The sequence below is a fragment of the Talpa occidentalis genome, unplaced genomic scaffold, assembly GCF_014898055.3.
Source record: "Talpa occidentalis isolate TD23 unplaced genomic scaffold, MPIMG_talOcc4v2.1 talOcc4.6, whole genome shotgun sequence".
Lineage (NCBI taxonomy): Eukaryota > Metazoa > Chordata > Mammalia > Eulipotyphla > Talpidae > Talpa > Talpa occidentalis.
The window spans coordinates 107000973-107018850 of record NW_023604972.1 but is presented as its reverse complement, the minus strand read 5'-3'; the positions used below and the strand labels follow the sequence as shown (position 1 = coordinate 107018850).

At 38.4% G+C, this 17878-nt stretch overlaps 1 protein-coding gene across 8 annotated transcripts in view; it reads right to left on the bottom strand.

The window, feature by feature from the left end:
- Window positions 1-17878, bottom strand: part of CAST (calpastatin) — a 113385-nt gene that overhangs the window by 33085 nt on the left and 62422 nt on the right. For 4 of the 8 annotated variants that reach the window (XM_037530341.2, XM_037530337.2, XM_037530338.2 and 1 more), the window contains 12 exons: window positions 15836-15901; window positions 15201-15242; window positions 13725-13781; window positions 13235-13348; window positions 12221-12304; window positions 8765-8827; window positions 7281-7379; window positions 5168-5248; window positions 4557-4595; window positions 3845-3937; window positions 1558-1647; window positions 425-526 (listed from right to left, as the gene is read on the bottom strand). In XM_037530341.2, the coding sequence (XP_037386238.2) occupies window positions 425-526; window positions 1558-1647; window positions 3845-3937; window positions 4557-4595; window positions 5168-5248; window positions 7281-7379; window positions 8765-8827; window positions 12221-12304; window positions 13235-13348; window positions 13725-13781; window positions 15201-15242; window positions 15836-15901 (930 nt within the window). The remainder of the gene's footprint in view (window positions 1-424; window positions 527-1557; window positions 1648-3844; window positions 3938-4556; window positions 4596-5167; window positions 5249-7280; window positions 7380-8764; window positions 8828-12220; window positions 12305-13234; window positions 13349-13724; window positions 13782-15200; window positions 15243-15835; window positions 15902-17878) is intronic. The other 4 variants (XM_037530339.2, XM_037530340.2, XM_037530343.2 and 1 more) reach the window with 4 other exon arrangements.

The window sequence follows — 17878 nt, the reverse complement described above, 5'->3', positions numbered from 1 at the left end:
GGTGGCTCTCTCCACCCCATCTACAGCCCATCTCCCTTCTACCTAACAGGAGACATGCCCAGTACTCTTCAGAAAATACAAATTTCCAATTTTCAGGGGAGCAAACAAACCTATGTCTCACCAGGCCACTCCCTCATTTTATCTGCTGTAGTCAGGGGTCATTTAAGTGTTGGCAAAGGAGATTAGTGTTTAAATATTAAAATTCTAGATGTTTTATGAGACAAACACTCAAATATCCTTCTTGGTTACTAACTCCTCAGCAATAAAGATTTAAATTAACTAGAATTAGAAGGGAAGGCAGAATGAAGAGTATTTTCAATCACCGATATAATAAAAACTGCAGAAGAATTCTAAACAAGCATGATACATTTAGTTTCAGAAGCTGCAGATTAACAGGCTCGTATGAGAACTCCAAGGGCAGTACCTCATCGACTTCCTTAATGGAGCTGAGGTCCAGCTCGGGTTCCGACTTCCGGCTGCCCAGGGATGCCGACAGAGCCTCCAGCGCTTGATCGCTCATCGCATTCTGGGGAAAAGGAAAAAATTCTATACAATAAAGAAGAATATCCCTTTAGCCTGAACAGTCCACCCACTTCTTCATGAAGTAAGAATTTCAAATATATATGGTGAATCATGGATTGATGAAGAACTTTAGGAAGACAATGAAAGAATTAAAGAGAATAAAAAAAGAACTTACCAGTGAGTAAATGTGTAGACAAGTTTCCACAGTACCTGTGCTCCCAGGGATGCACTTCACCCCTTATCTAATAAACTAGAAGTATAACTATAATTTTATAAAATACTCTTATCAAAATAAAAGCTGCAAGATGTAAACTTCCACTAAAGACTGTCTTTTTCCAAAAAAGAGTTTCTAAAAATGACTCCGACAACCCTGTTCTTTTACAAATCATCCAAACCAGGAAACAAGGAAAGCTGAAGTGGCTCTTGTCTGGAGGCACAATGGCTGGTGGCTGCAGGACTCCCACTCTCAGGGGTGTGGCAGCTCAGTGCTCCCACAGCCGGCCAGATAAAAATAAACTGTGCGCTCCAGGAGGGGAGAGGCAGAGCAGCTCCAACAGAAATTGCTTACTGAGTCATTATCTCGATCGTCTGCAGATGGGATGTGCTTTTCATCCAGCCCAGGGCTGGAGGACCACTGCTCAGGATTCGGAGAATTAAGTGAGTGGACTGTGGGTCAAAGAGGTGGATAGACAGAGCCACAATGACACCCCTCTAAGTGAGTAACGGGGCCCAGACTTCTTAAGAAAATCAAGTGGAAGATTTAATGTTCTAAGTGCAATTCTTTTGGGACTCTGCCTTTCTGTGTATTGTGATATTGTTTTACAACCAAGGAGTCAATGCTGAAATCAATAGCAACTATTTAAAGAAACAGAGAAAGCCTGGAGATGACCAGTGGAAGGTTGATTGGTTTCAATATCCCAGAGGCCCCGAGAGATAAGGCACTAAAGGGATTCTCTGGAATCAGGTAGATCAGGCTCAGGAGAGCCACTGCTATCAGGATAGCTTAGTTATTTTCAAAAAAGAAAGCATGGATACCTTCTCCACCTTTCTTTTCTTCTCATGGGGTGGAGCAGCACTTTTGATGACACTGACTGACTGAGCTTTTAAGACCTCTCCTGTAGATTTCTGCAACAAAAGATGCAAATGATTAAATTTAGAGAGAAAGAAAATGTAATTAAATAATTGGAACCAAAAAGTTGTGATTATAAAGTTGAGGTGATTTTTAATAAGTTTTCCATAACTACATTGCAAACTATACCTCTTTCAGGTAAAGGACCTATACAAAGAAAACTATAAAACATTGTTAAAAGAAATAGAAGAAGACAAAGAAATGGAAAGACATCCCCTGCTCATGGATTGGAAGAATAAACATTATTAAAATGGCCATCCTGGGCCTCCCCGGTGGCGCAGCGGTTGAGCGCTGGCTTGTGAAGCTGCCCACAGCCTCTGCAGCGCTGGTTTGATCCCTGGCTGCTCCCCGGCCACCGGAGGAGGGTCCCGCATGGCACGCAGACCTTTCCTGCCGCCCGCTGCTCCCCTCAGCAGTGTACTTCGGTCCTTCTGCCTGCTCTGCTCCCCGCTCTGGCTCTGGTGAATTCTCTCACCCTCCCGCGCTTCTGACTGTACCCAGTGCATGTATAAACAAAAAACAAACAAACAAACAAACAAATAAATAAATAAATAAAACATGCCTCTATAAAAAAAAAAATTTCCCTTAAAAAAAAAAAAATGGCCATCCTACCAAAAGCAATATACAGATTCAATGCTATTCCAATAAAAAATTTCAATGTCATTCTTCAAAGAAATAGAAATATTATTGATGAAATTCATATGGGATCACCAAAAACCCCAAATAGCCAAAGCACTCCTGAAAAAAAAGAAGGAAATGGAGGCATCACACTCCCAGACTTCAAACTATACTACAAAGCCATAATCATCAAAACTGCATGGTATTGGAACAAGAACATACAGACCAATGGAACTGAATAGAAAATCCAGAAATAAACTCACAGATTTATGGTCAACTAATCATTGACAAAGGAGCAAAGAATATGCATTGGAGCAAAGAAAGTCTGTTCAATAAATGGTGCTGGGAAAACTGGGTCACTACATGCAAAAGAATGAAGCTTGACTACTACCTAACATCATGCACAAAAACCAACTCAAAATTGATTACAGAACTAGACATAAGACCTGAAACCATAAAATACATAGACGGAAATATAGGCGAAACACTACATGATATGCACATCAAAGATCTTTACAGACACATCACCCAAAGCAGTGATAGTGAAGGCAAAGATAAACAGCTGGGACTACATCAAATTAAAGAGCTTCTGCACAGCAAAAGAGACAATAGAAAAACAAAGAGAAACCCCACCAACTGGGAGAACATTTTTGCACACAACACTAATGATAAAGGACTGATCACAAAAATCTACAAAGAGCTGATGAGACTCAACAACAAAGAGCTGATGAGACTCATCCAACAAAGAATATAATCCTGTCAAAAAATGGGCAGAAGAGCTAAAAAGAAACTTCTCTGAAGAGGAAATGCAAATGGCCAACAGGCATATGAAAAAATGTTCAACATCACTTGTAATCAGGGAAATGCAAATCAAAACTACCATGAGGTACCATCTTACACCAGTGAGAATGGCACATATCAAAAAAACTAGCAACAACAAATGTTGGCGAGGGTGTGGAGAAAAAGGAACTCTCCTGCACTGCTGGTGGGAGTGCAAACTGGTCCAACCACTATGGAGAGCTGTGTGGAGATTTCTGGACCTACTAAACATAGAGCTTCCATATGATCCAGCAATTCCACTCCTAGGTATTTACCCAAAGGACACAGAAACATCAATTCCAAAGAGCACCTGCACCCCTATATTTATAGCAGCACTATTTACAATAGCTAAGCTTTGGAAGCAACCCAAATGCCCAAAAATAGATGACTAGATCAAGAAGATGTAGTACATGTACACCATGGAATATTACTCAGCATTCAAAAAAGATAAACACATGCAATTTGCAACAACATGGATGGAGCTGGAGGAATCATGCTGAGCGAAATAAGCCAGAAAGAAATAGAAAAATACCGGATGGTCTCACTCATAGCAGGAATCTAGAAAACTTAAATAAGGGACCAGGAAAAAGAATAACTATAAGAAAGAAAATATCAAAATCAACAAACAACTATGAACCAGAGACACACTATGGGGGGTGGGGGGTGGGGAAAGGAGGGCTTGGGGTCAAAATAAAGGGGTTGTAATTGTATCGGGAATATAAAAAATAAAATTTAAATTAAAAAAAAAAACTATACCTCTTTCTTGGTCTGCTCCCCACCGGCAGCAGGAGAACTGCAGGTGAAGTCAGATGACAAGGAGTCTATGGCGTCATCAGGCCCCATGGGTTTCTAGAGAAACAGCACCAGGAGGGGTGACAGAGGGGACTCACTCACGCACAAGAGCAGATTATGAGCCCAGCAAATTAACTGTACTTTTGGTTGATTAAATGCACATTGTACATTTTTTCTAGTATTTATAGGCATAAGTAGGTAACATTAACTGTAACCACACTATGGGCAGGGAAGAGAAGACAAAGCAATAAAAGCACTGGGAAAGAGCAAGCAATTAATCTCCAAAACTTAAAAAAAAATGTACTTCTGTTATTCCTTGCTGACCTTATTTTAGTGAAATAACTCAGATGGAAGCCTCTTTGCAAGGATGTAGGTGCTCAATAAATGCTATTTCACTATTCTCTTCTAAATGTACCAGTTACAACATTCCTATTAGATTTTATTAACATTTATTTTATCCTAAAACTTTTTTTCTCCATTCTTTTTCCCCTTAAAAAAAAAAAAACCCTACATATGAAACCACTGATGCTGAAACAACCCCTTCTCTGACTAGATCAACTTCACTTGATTTAGAAACTAGTTTAGTCGTCATCCCAAGATACAGAATAGCCCTACTCCTCCCTCCCAACCAGAGATATAAAAATTGTTCATTTGGAAGGTATTTATGTAAACTCACCAAAGTGTCTGGAGGAGGCGCTGTAAACCCTTCTTTTTTCTGAAACAAACATTAATTTGATGATGTTGAGAAGGAAATATTAATCCTTGTAATTGGAAAAAATTATTGTTCAAAAGTGTGATGGCTGAAATGTGTCCTCTCAAAATTCATCGTTGAAGTCCTAACCACTAGCACCTCAGAATGTGACTGTGCTTAAAGATGAGGCCTTTAAAGAAGCAATTAAGATAAAATGAAGGAGCAGGGAGACTGGATGTAAAAAGAAGAAACACGCCCCAGAGATACAGAGTTGGACAAGGTGAAGATGTGTACACACAGGGAGGTGTTCATCTATAAACCAGAGAGGCCAAAACAGATCCTTCCCTCACAGCTCTCAGAAGTAAACAACTCTTCTCACAGCTTGATTTCAGTATTCCAGCCCTTTCAGAATTTAGATAACATATTTTCCTGTTCTTTAGGCCATCCGGTCTGTGGCACTCTCTTATGAAAGCTGAGTGTCAAAGTAATGACCAAGTATGCCCCTTTCAACCTCCTACATTTAAAAAATGGTGATTATATAGATGTAGTAAAAATTAGATAGCCAAAAGGAAACCAAAAATGATTATTTAACTTACTTCCAAAAGTTCTCTATATTTTGGAGGAATTGTGACTTCTCTTTTACCCAATTCCTCTATGTAGGTAGAAGTCATTGGATCCTGGAACAAAATCATACATGTAAATGTGCTCGCTTCAGCAGCACATATACTAAAATCACACACATAAGAGATGATGCAATGAATTAGCTGAGAATGTTATATGAATATGCTGAAACCAGTACTATTCCATTATTAATTTAAGGAAATGAGATGAAACATAAATCATTAAGAAGTTAATGCTTTACAAAATGTCTGAAATATTAAGGTTATACAAATACTTGCCCATATTGCCCATGGCTTAACTCAAAGTTTAAAGAAAACATTCCAACCACTATGTTAAATTTGGCTCCTATGTTAAAGTATAAGTTAAAAGTGTTTTTCATTATCAAATGATACTTGTTTCCAATACTTACAAAGTGCAGTTATTAACAATGAATTTCTATATAAACTCAAATCCATCTATCAGACCTATAGTTACTTTTATGTAATTTCTAAGTAAAAAAATCAGATAGAGTGAGGTCTGTTGAGTCATCTCCAATATCATTCCTCTTCCTTGTGACCCAAAGGTAGTCACTATCCTGAATTGCTACTTAAAAGTCAGCATTTTTCAAAACATTCCACAGTAGGTAACCACAAATAATATACACCACCACTTCTCCTATTTTCAAATGTTGTGGAAATGTTGCAATATTCTATGCATCAGTAATAAGGGATCAGTAATATCAATTTTATTTAAAATTATGTGTTTGTAACACGACCATGTTGATACATGAATACCTTTTTAAAGTATTGTCTCTAAGGTATTCCACTACATTATCCCCTTTCCTGTTGAACAAGCTTGTTTCCTATCTTTTCACCTGTTCTTACAAGTCCTGGAACCCATCGGCCAGGCCCCTCCTTGAACATTCTGGATGTGAATTTGCTGCTTGATGGGTGTGGACATTTTCAAACCCACCAGTTCTAGGCAGCCTGTCAAACTTTGGTATTTTGCCAATCTGATAGCTAGAAAGTGGTATCTTTCCACTTTATAATACCATTGTCCTAATTACTAAGGAGACTTTTACTTCATTTAGTTGCCTTTTTTTTTTTTGTTATTTTCTTCTGGACTGCTTTTGACACTTTTTCAAATTCCTCATAAATTCTTCACAAAATAAAAATCCTTCATAAGCAAAAATCCTTTGCTAGGTCTGTTGCAAATATTTTCTTCTACTCTATGGCATATCTCTTATTTTCTTTGTTTTAGGAATAGGGCTGAAGTGAGGGTGATAAATATCTAGAAATAAAATAAGTTCAAGTTACAGGATGGGAAGCATCTGGGAAATGAGCTCAAGACCATCTTGTAGCACTATTTACAATAGGTAAGATACACTTTACAACAGGTAAGACAGGGAAACAATCCAAATGCCCAAAAAATAGATCAAGAAGATGTGGTATGTATACACAATGGAGTATTACTCAGCAATCAAAAAGATAAACTCATGCCATTCACAGCAACATGGATGGAGCTGGGAGGGATTATGTAGGAATGTAGGGGAGGAATGTAGGGGAACAAAATAAAAGATCAGTTAAAAGAATAATAAATTAAAAAGAAAATTAACAGGTAACTATAAATCAGAGAAATTCTGCATGGGAGGAAGAGGGAGAAGGATCAAAACATAGGAGGGAAGAGCACAAGGGACTATGGTGATGGTGCACAGGTAAATGGGTGGTGGGAATTTTATAGGGACTACACCTGAGAGGAGAAAGCATACATTGTACAAAAAGGAGGGATAATGTAAAATATATATAATATTTTAAAAAATGAGTTCAAGTCCATTTGATAAAATTTTGAGGACAAAAGATAAGTCTGTGATCCCAGAGGCTGAATTCCAGCCCATCTCAGCATAAACCACACAGTAAATGTCTGCTGAATGAATGTAACGCTAGAGCTGCCCGTAAAGCAATGGTTTTCATCCCGTAAGCAGCTATTACTGATTCTGACATCACCCTGTTTCCTTTAAGCAACAAAGTACCAGGGATTCTTTGCATCACGATCATGACCATACTCTCTACCCGCCAAGAACAAATCTTCACAGAAGACAAGATCACATACTGAAATTTCAGGTCCAGTGTATGTTGCATTATCTTGTTCTGTTTCTTCAGGTTCCCCTAATGTGTCTATTAAGTCATCCAAAGCAGCATCCATGCCTGACTGGAAAAAAAAAGACAGCAGATATTAAATGTTACTTGTTATACATATTTCACTTTTGTAGACATTTCACTTTTGATTTTTTTAGCCACAAACAACCATTCTATGTAGAAAAATACCAAACATGAAAAGTTCTTCAAATATCAAAATAGTCCGATCTCCTATAGACTATTATTTAACCCTTTGCACTCCGCTGTCCCCTCTCAGGGGGACATCGGAATTCTAGCATATCACTTGGATGTCCCCTCTCAGGGGACATTGCAATTTATTAGTGATTACGGGGAATTGAGGTTATTTCAACGCAACTTTTTGAGACATGCATGTTTCCCTGAAGTTTTATCTTGAAATGGCACAAGAAACTAAATCAAAATATTGTAAAATGGTTCGGAGTGCAAAGGGTTAAGGTCCCAGAGTACATATTTTCTAAGTTGGAAAGATAAAAAACTTATCACATAATAACTCCAAATTCAATAAATCTAAAGGCATTAAGTATATGAACAAAGAGTACAGTTCATTAAAGCTGCCAGTCCAATATAGTTACAATTAACTATGAAAAATACGAAGAATTATGATCATGTTGTTATACACAGGAGAAATGCTTAGTATTGGTTGCTTATAGTTTCCCAGAGTTTTATGTACAAAGAACACCAACAAAATCTCTACATAGCACCTTCTTCCAAACAGGATTTGGTGAATAAACAAGTTGTCTAGTGATCTTTCAGCCATTTGTGATTTGTGTTTTCTGTTCACTTACTTGCCCAAGGATGTTTATGAATCAGAAATCACCAGCCTGGGTGTTACACTCACACAAAGGACAGCAAACTGTCTCTATGGGTTTAAATCAGTGTAATGAACATTGCAAGAGTGCCTTCATCCTATTTTTGAGGTTAACGATGGTTCTAGGTGAAGAATAGCCTAAATTTTAAGGGGAAAACAATTTGGGGGGAAGATCCTTTACTCTCTCTCTCTCCCCCCCTTTTTTTTGCCATGACCACATTCCTACCACAATTTTAGGAGTTCACTTGATCGAGTAACAGAACTTGGGGCCTGTTCACATTAGGTTGATTCAACTGGGAATTTCAAAATGAAGAAGTGCCTGACATTCTTTAGTGATACAGCTGGTTAAAGAAGGTATATTTGCAGCAGGAAATGGAGTGTAAACTCCAAGTAATGTAACTGGAGTTTTCTAAAGTTATAAAGGGGTTATAAAGTAGGGTTATAAAGTAGAATGTTGCAACCAGTCAGCTCTTCCTGAAACAATGATTCATTAAAAAGGCTCTTTACATTCCCCCACCTCATATCGTTTGCCCTCAGGAAATCAGATCCTGATAAACAGAGCATGAAAACATATCTTAAGCAGAAGTGCTTAAGGTATGCTATCTCCATACCTTTCCAGATGGTTGATTGGGTTTGGATTCAATGGATGCAGCTAACAATTTAATTTCTTTTTTCTGGTGGGAGTTTAGAAAGAAATAAAACTCACATACCTTTATAAAATTCAATAATATAACATTTTAAATAATATCAATAGCACTGATCATACAGTGAACATTTGCTCTGTGCCAGACACTATACTGTCTGTTATATCTTTTTTCAGGACAGCACCAAAAGTACTGGGTTGTCAGAAAAGTAAAAAACTGAGACATTTTTGCTTGAAAAACAAAAAAAATACATCATTACTGTTCCAACAACCCAATATTAATCTCTTCAGTGACGTGGAAAGCAAAACTCAGCAAAGTCACAGAAACTTTCTTCCGGTCACGTAGTAAGGAGCCGAATCAAGTTTATAATCCAGAAGTACCCACTTCTTTCTTCACTGTTCTTGGTTACCTCTCTAAGGCCCCTCAGCCAAGATTGCCACATCCATAAATTCTTTCTCTAAGTGGCCACTTCCCCATGTTTGCCCTCCTCCGCATCACATGCTTTGGCAACTCTTTAATCCCTAAAATGTGTTTCCTTCCCACCACTGCTTCAGTTGCTCTGTCAAATATCACCAATAACTTTCCAATCTGCAATTTCCATGCCTTTACCCAGACAGAATCTTCCCCGAAGTTTAGCGCTGACGAGCCCGCCTCTCCTGACTTCACTCTACAAGTAGCCATGACCGAGCATGACTCTGGCATTTGTGCTCTCTCTGCCATCTCTGGCCCTGCGCGGGTGGTGCTATGCAAAATCATTCTCTAGGGCAGGGGCCGAATACTTCCTGGGCCTTGCAGGAACTACATGGATGAAGCTGTCAGCATGGAGACCAAAGAAAGATAGTAGGTGTCCTATTTTATGTTCTGGACCCAGAACATGAAGGCGGGGTGTCCACGTTCCCACTGCTGTTTGCATGGCCACCACAGCACAGGCTGCAATAGCCAGCAGGCAGGCCTCCTGAGCTCAAGGAATTGTGCAAACTGGATAAAATAACCCATTTCAGTGGGAACGCCAGGGTCTAGGCAAGCTAAGCACCATGTAAGTACATGAAATACAAGTAAGTGCTAAAGAAAGACGGCCTCAATTTTTATGCTAAAAATACTGTGGGAGCTACCAGGTGTAAGGCTGAATCTGGGCAACAGAATCCATTTCCATGATTCAATCACAGCCTTAGATTTGTGATCACTATATTCTCCCTTTCTCTGTTCTCCTGTACTCCAAAATAGCATTTCAAATATCTTGTGAGAATTCTTTCTTGCTTCACCTCCAATACTTAAATTCAGCATCTCCCAAATGAGACATCACTCTCCCTCTACAACCAATTCCTCTTCTCACATCTGTTCACAAGTCAGCAGTAACCAGCGAAAGGACTCACAGAGGAGGAGGCACTCACTCCTGGGGTACTAGCCCTGCACCTGCAAGAATTTGTATGGGGCACTCACTGGCCTCACCTTTGGGTTACCCACCTAGTTCATTCAGAAACAAAGACCAGGTTATCTGAGACTAATTCACCCTTTGCCCACTGCAGCCAATCATTCCCTGCAACCTGATGGTTTTAGCTCTGCAACACCTCTTTTATTACCCCCCACTATCTGAGTCTTCCCCAGCTCTAATTTAGGCTAAATCAGGACTTAGCAAGATGACTGAAATTGTCCCTGAGCAACCTTCCACCTTCCTGTTTCTATTCTATTCATCCCACCCACTCAGTCACTTAATCTTCCCACACATTGCACCTCACATCATCCATCTATAATCTTCAGTGCTTATCGCCGTGATGGAATCACTACCATGTATCAACTCACCTGAGCATTCCTGCAGCACACACCAGCCCATACTTCTGGCCTTAGAGCCTCACCAGTCTCCTCCCCTATGCTCCGTCTACACTGGTTGTATGTGGTACCCACAATACCCCTGAGGCTTTTCCACCTTGATGCATTTTCATCAGCAATCCTAGTTTCCACGCCTAACTCAAATTCCTTGTGAATTCACCCCAATCAGACAAAAATTCCTGTTCCTCATCACAGAGCTCACGAGGGCCTTTCTTAACCTTCCATGAATTGTCTCTTCCCCACTCCTCACAGGGCCAGCCTGCAGCTCAGTGCCCTGCAGTTAGACCACAGAGCTTTAAACATGGTACATACTGAAATAAATACAGATCTGGTCACCTCATTTTATGGACGATGAATCAGAAGCCAAGGAAAGTAAAATGACTTGCCACAAATCCCAGTACAAGTCAGCACACCAGAGTCCATAAGCCTCTCCCAATTTTATTGTTCAGACTTCCTGATAACCCTGGCTAAACTTGTATGACGCATAAAATTTTACATTTGGATGACGTTTTAAAATCCACTCTATCAAATCTTTGCCTGAAATCTCTTCATTTTTCAAGCCATTTCTCTAAGGACTTTCTCATCAATACAAGAGAGCTGGAGGGGGGTGGCGGAGAATGTCTCAAGATTATATATAAGTGGCCTCCTGTGAGAAAAGTATTTTTTAAGTTGAACTGGGTATTTTTACCTAACAGTTTATATAAATGTTGCCATTACCCCATTGGATAGCTATCTGAATTAGTTTCAGTAAAAAACTTTTATTTTCAAAATCTGAGAGAAATGAATGTTTAGGAGAGACGTGCCATACTTTCATCCTATGACTTACTTTATGTAGCCTACGGGGGATATATTTCCCATTTTAAGAAGCAGAGAAATGGATATATACTACTCTTCCCCCATTGTCATCTCCATCTTCTTTTTGTTTCAGAACCTGTGCCTTCAAGAGAAGTAAGTTATTTCTAGGGAGACGTAGCTCCAAACTGTATTGCTTTAGGTAGAAGTGGTAGGCTATGTCTTACATTTCCAGGCTACTAGCTGAAGGAGCTCCTCAAAGAGTCTAAGAAAGACTGATCCATAACCAGTCAGCAGGAGACATAGACTCTGTCCTGAGGTGGTTTGGGATGGGTCCTTTGAGACCTCCCAGATCAATTCCTGCAGCTGTCATCACTGACTTATGCCTACTAAAAGCAGATAGTAAAGCTTATTCAAAGGCTCATGGCACTTTCATTTGCTTAATTTCAAACCTATACATCTTGAAGGCTGGATCTAAATTAACTGACATGCTAATTTTCTTGGTACTGACACCAGACTTTATACGCCGTATAAGCCCAATAACTATTCATTGAATATGTTAACATAAAATCAGCTTTGGCATCCTGTTCACTCTAAATCCTTTAGATGCATACTCCTCTACAGAACTGCACTGATAAACAGTGTTCAGTTTTACCAAATGGTAAGTTAGTGTGGTAGCACCAGATCTGAAAGGTTAGTGAGAAAAGGACAGAAAGTCCAGGAGCCATCAGCATTCAGTTCTCATAGGGACAGCTACTCAGCACCAGGCCCAAAGACACCCTGTGTCTGCTGATGTGCGCTCACCTTGTCTCCTGTTTTGTCAGATGCTGCAGCTACACCAGCAACAATGCTTGTTTTATCAGCAGAAAGCTTGTCCTGTGATTTTGTCTAAGGATGAGGGCAAAAGATTTACAGGACTAAGCATCTTTGGAAGAGGATTTTTAAAATAATGCATGCATACTGACACAGTTTACCCCGTGGACACCTTGTAGTGGAATGGCTAGCTATACCCACTGCGAAGGGTGTAATGCCCACCAGATTCATAAAGCTGGACCTAAGAGCTTAGAGTCCCTGCAGGTAACACAAGTAGGTGGGGCAGGTCAGGTAGAGGCTGCAGTTAACAGGAGCATATATTCCAGGTGCAAATTGGAGCCACAATTTTATGTGAATTTTTCTGACTTTAATTGTTGGCAGCTAACTAAAAATCATTTTAATAATACCACCAAGTCAAACAATATAGATTTGAACAAAACACACATGTGTTGCATTTAAGTGGGGGGGCACAAATTTTCAATTCCAGATATAAACTATATTGGCAAGCAGGCCTAGTTCTTGCCTTCCAAGAATATTTAGCATTCTAATAGTTGACTCCCATTAGCTCTAGAAATATGGAATCTATTTCTCCATTTGGGTTCCATGAGTTCACCTCTTCAACAAGACTGTAAAATTGTTTAAGACTTCCACACACAAAGCAGATCATACAGGGTCCCTGTGATCAGCCAGGAGAGGGGTCCAGGAGGCAGCCTCAGTTCAAAGTGTCATGTCTGAGATACCAGAACCTGCTTCCTTGCAGTCACAACTGAGAACTGCTAGGCAGTTGGGAGAACTGGATGGAATGTCCCTAGGCCCATCTGATGCCCTTCTTAGGACTTTACCAGGCCCATGTTTCTACAAGATGATTAGCATAACCAGTAAAACAAGAGCCTTACAATACAGGGTAGACTCAGCATAGCTCTACAAATCACCACATGCACAAATGTTTACCTTAGTCCCTAGTTGATACTACTGTTTTACTAGCTATCAATCTGCTTTATTTACCTTTGGTTTTGTTGCTTTCTCTGAAGTTGGCTGCTCACTTGATTTAGAAAATGCTTTTTCACTATGAGCAAGCTTGCTTCCTGTATCTGATCCATGCTTGGAATGGCTTTTCAGCTGGAAACAAACACACAATACAACATACTGTTAAATAAGATGGCAAATTCTGATACTTTTATATGGTGGAAACGGTTTATAACACATACTTTATATAGCTTCAAATTATTTGAAATTAAATTAGTGTGACAGAATTTCACTGTATATACAAAAATCGAAATAATGCAAATCTTTTTCCCCAAATTCATAATTACATGAGTAAACTGCAAGTCCTGATACTGCCATATGGTGGCACCACTTTTCTCCAGAAAAACAAATACCAGCCATTGCTGGTGACACTTAGATCTTGTGATGAATTCAGAATTTTATACACGCACACACACACACACATACACACACACTCTTCATCTTATGATACCAAGGCCCTATCATTTACCTCTGTGTGCTCCTTTGGTTTTACTTCTTGGGTTTTCTTCTCATGAACCACAGATGGCTGTCAATTTCAAAAGACAATCTGAATTACACTGGAGTCACAGAGTCACATTGTTTTCATATTTCCAAAGTGTATCGAAAATCCCAATTAGTATATCCGCCTCGCTTGGGAAAGGCCCACATTAAGTGGGCATGCACTATCTGGTTAACAGCAATCCTACCCAAGAGTCTGGTAAGGACAACTATCAGAAAAATACAAAAAAAATTTGGTATTTTATCTGGAATGATTTTTCAAACATGTATATATCTCTAAATTATTGTGTGTGCTTCACAATTCATACAGATCACTGGTAAATACAGGTCCATCCACAGAGATCTGATCACTGTGAACCACTGGGTTTATTGATAAGGGATCCTACTGTAGAAATGAATTTTTAAAATCACCTGTTAGCAGGTGAGGTTTCTTCAACTAAATTATTTAAGTTTCTATAGTTTCTTCAACTAAATGATTGACATTTAATCGTTTCTGTTATAAACAGAAATGATGGTATTGCCAGAAACCCGAACTCACTTTAGATTGGTAGATAAGCCAAAACATTGAAAATGCGATAGAAGACTATTGCTACCTTTCTGAATTTTTCTTCTACAGTGGACTATGCATTGCCATCCTCAGGGGCCACAAGAGGCCTTCCCTAAAATCTGATAAGCCTCACCTTTAACCCAGCTGGCCTCACCCTCACCTTCACTTAAAATGCCGCAGCCCAAATTATCTCTGCTTTCCCACAGGAAACCATCCAGTCTTATCTGAGTATTTGCTTAAATGTGCTTGAAAGAAATAAAGTGCAGCACCTTACTGAGGAGAAACAGCTGCCTTCCCACAGACAGACACCCTGGCCTCCACCCCCATGTGGGCACAGACCGTCTTTCAGTCTAGACAGTCTTGAGTCCAGGGAAAGTTGGAGCTGTCTCCTAAGTGACTGAGAACTAGGTCCACCAGCCAGGATAAGATGTGAAGATAAACCCAGCTGACTTGGGAAAAATGATCCTCTTTAAGTTACTTAGGTATGGGTTCCACAGACCATAGTCTTGATGTTCAATTTTACTATCCTTTGCTTTTCATCTTTTATTCCTGTTGCTTATATTTTTAAGAATTATTTTGCCTATAACAAGAATCTAGACTTGCATAAAATGACATCTAAAATATATTGTTTTTGCTTACAAATGTCAGACATTAGTTTAACAATTTCTGAATTTAATATATATTTATAAACATATATAACTATATATAATTTAAAAATATATGAATTTATTTTCTATATAGTCTATGTAATCATGTACAAAAGAGTGATCCAAAATTAATTAAATTAGCTACAAAAATCCTTTAATCACTTAATAGCACCAGTGGGGGAAAATGGTCATTCAGTATATCACCAAGAATTCGAGTAATTTCGTAGTTATTCAGTTGACTTAAGTCACTTACCTTAGTTGACTGTGACTTTTTTTCAGGTTCTGATTTTACACCCTAAACTCAGAAGCAGGAAGGAAGGAAAGACAGAAGAAGAGTGGACATGATTTACAAACATTATCATATATTTTCAACTAAGGAAGCTTAAAAGATGATTTTGATGTAATTATAAACTTTACAAGTTAAATATATCTTGGAATGTAACTTCAGATTTAAACTTTTATGCACACTAATAAATATTCTGTTCATACTAACTGGATCACAATTTATATCTTTCACCTTGATATGTATATCAAAGATAGGTAAAGGTTTATTACAACAGAAATTGTTAACTAACGCATAAGCAAAAGAAATAAAAACACTTGACCTCTAAAGTCACTAACACAATACATCCCTTCATAAGTGACATACTCACCACAAGTTTCTGCTGACAGTGTGAAACAATAGGGTGGTGACAGAATGGAGAATGGAGGAAGCAATGAAATTTATTTTTAGTGCCAGAATGAGAGATGGATAACTAAGCCTACCAGGAAGATGGTGATGTGCCGGAGCACTACAGGAAATTGTGAACTGCAGTGATTAGCTCGTGCTAAGCAGCGAAAGTGACCATTAGTAAAAAGAAATGTCCTTTGTTACAATAACCACATCACCTGTTTTTTGTGCCTTTTCTTGTGAGGCGAATGCATTCTTTCCATCTTTTTGCTGACTGGAATGTCCTAATACAAGAGCACAGCCCCAAGTGTGATTTATTTGATGGGATAGGCAAATAGGTAACATGTATAAACAGTTAAAGTGTTTCTATTTATACCAAAATCTACTCTATTCATCGACTGCATCTACTCCATGCATACATTTCCAACAAACTGTAGGTGCTGAAATTCTAAGGTCTCAGGCAAATATTTCAGAGTTTGGGTTTACTTTTTTTTCAGTGGGAAATCTGAGATTTTCATTACAGGTTTGCCCCACTATCTGCAAGTGGAATGCTCCTGTTTGGGACGATGTGATTCATTATTTTTTGGGGTCTGGAAATGCTCTTACAATTAGTTTATTGGAAAAATCTTTGAACATTCCCAGACTGCAAAAATAAGCCTACCAAAAAAATAACCAACCAAACGGGAGCATTCCATTTTCAGAGAGTGGGACAAACCAAACCTGCCACAAAATTAATTTCTGATTCCTTTCTTTTCTCTTACTTCTCTGTGTAAAAGTTGCTTGAGCAATATTTATCTACCTACATTTCTAATGTTTGGTTATGATCAAAGGAATAGTCGGAAATTCCATCAAATTTTGTCAATATAATCTCAAAACAACTTGTAAACAGTGCAGGCTTTTATTGCATAGTGAAAACATAAAAATCAAATTTGAAGTTATAGGAATGCTTTAGGATTCCTATGATTTAGGATCTTTGATGGGACATTTTATAGAGTTTGACCTAAACAAGGGTTATATAACCTATCTCAAAAAAGATAATTCATTAAGTACACACCTGCATTCTTAACAGACAAAGTAGAAAAAAAGCTCAATTAAATGATTTAGTAATTTTTCAAAGATTAAAAATCAGCTCTAATTTTTTCTATTTTTTTCTTTTTCTCTGCTGGTGGTATCAACATAAACTCCTATATTTTATTCTATTATGTGAAGAGGTTAACACTACATATTTTCTAAATTTATCATATTGATGTGTTTCATTAATGAAGATACATTCCTTGTTTTAGGAAAACCCATGTTATGTCAACACACTTCATTGTTTTGGGAAGGAAAGAATGTCATGATTAAAGACATGTCTCCAAAGAAATTCTGTATACTTTGGATCCTTTTAAACTGGATTTGTTAACGGTTTCTGTGTATGCTTTTTTGAGTTTATACAAATACACTTTATTAAATGATTAACAACAACAACAAAAAAAAAAAAAAAAAAAAAAACAGGCCAGCTTGCACTGTAGTGATTTGAATCTATTAATAGCTTCTAATTTGTAATTTGGCAATCAAGATTTTGCATGGAATAAATCTACAATACAATTAAGAATATATGCTCACAGATGCAAGCAACTTATAAGGAGATGCACATTTTAATCAGTAATCCCTACATTTCCCTCATTTATTTTTGGTGGTAGTGGTGCTGTTAAACATAATAATCTGACAATAATAACTAATGTTTATTGATTGCCCCTTAGTACCAGGATTATTCTAAACTTTACAGGTGTCAACTCACTTATGCCTCAAAATAATCTTATAAAAAACAGGTATTTTTTGATGAGGATGAGATGATGATATCATTCCTAGTTCATGCATGAGCCTTTGAGGTACATAGAGGTAAGTATCTCTGGAGTACCACTCCCATAAACTTCCAAGGATTCTGGCGGTGGAGGTGGGGTTATGTGTTCTCAATCATGGCATTGCTGTCTCTCCAGTACCAACCACCCTCTGCTGGGCACTTGCTGTGGGGCAGAAACTGCCTAATACCTTATTTATTTCCTTAGTCTTGGTAAATGGGTACCACTATCATCCTCGTCCAATCTACAGAGCTAAGGAAATCAGAGCAAAGTGAGGTTTTTCAACATTGCAGTATGCATGGAACCAGGATTCCAGGCCAGGCCATGTGCTCTGCTGCCCAGACTACATGGCCTCTCAGGAATCTCACCTTAATTTATCTTCCATCTTAGACCCAACAACGTGATGACTAATTAGAATGT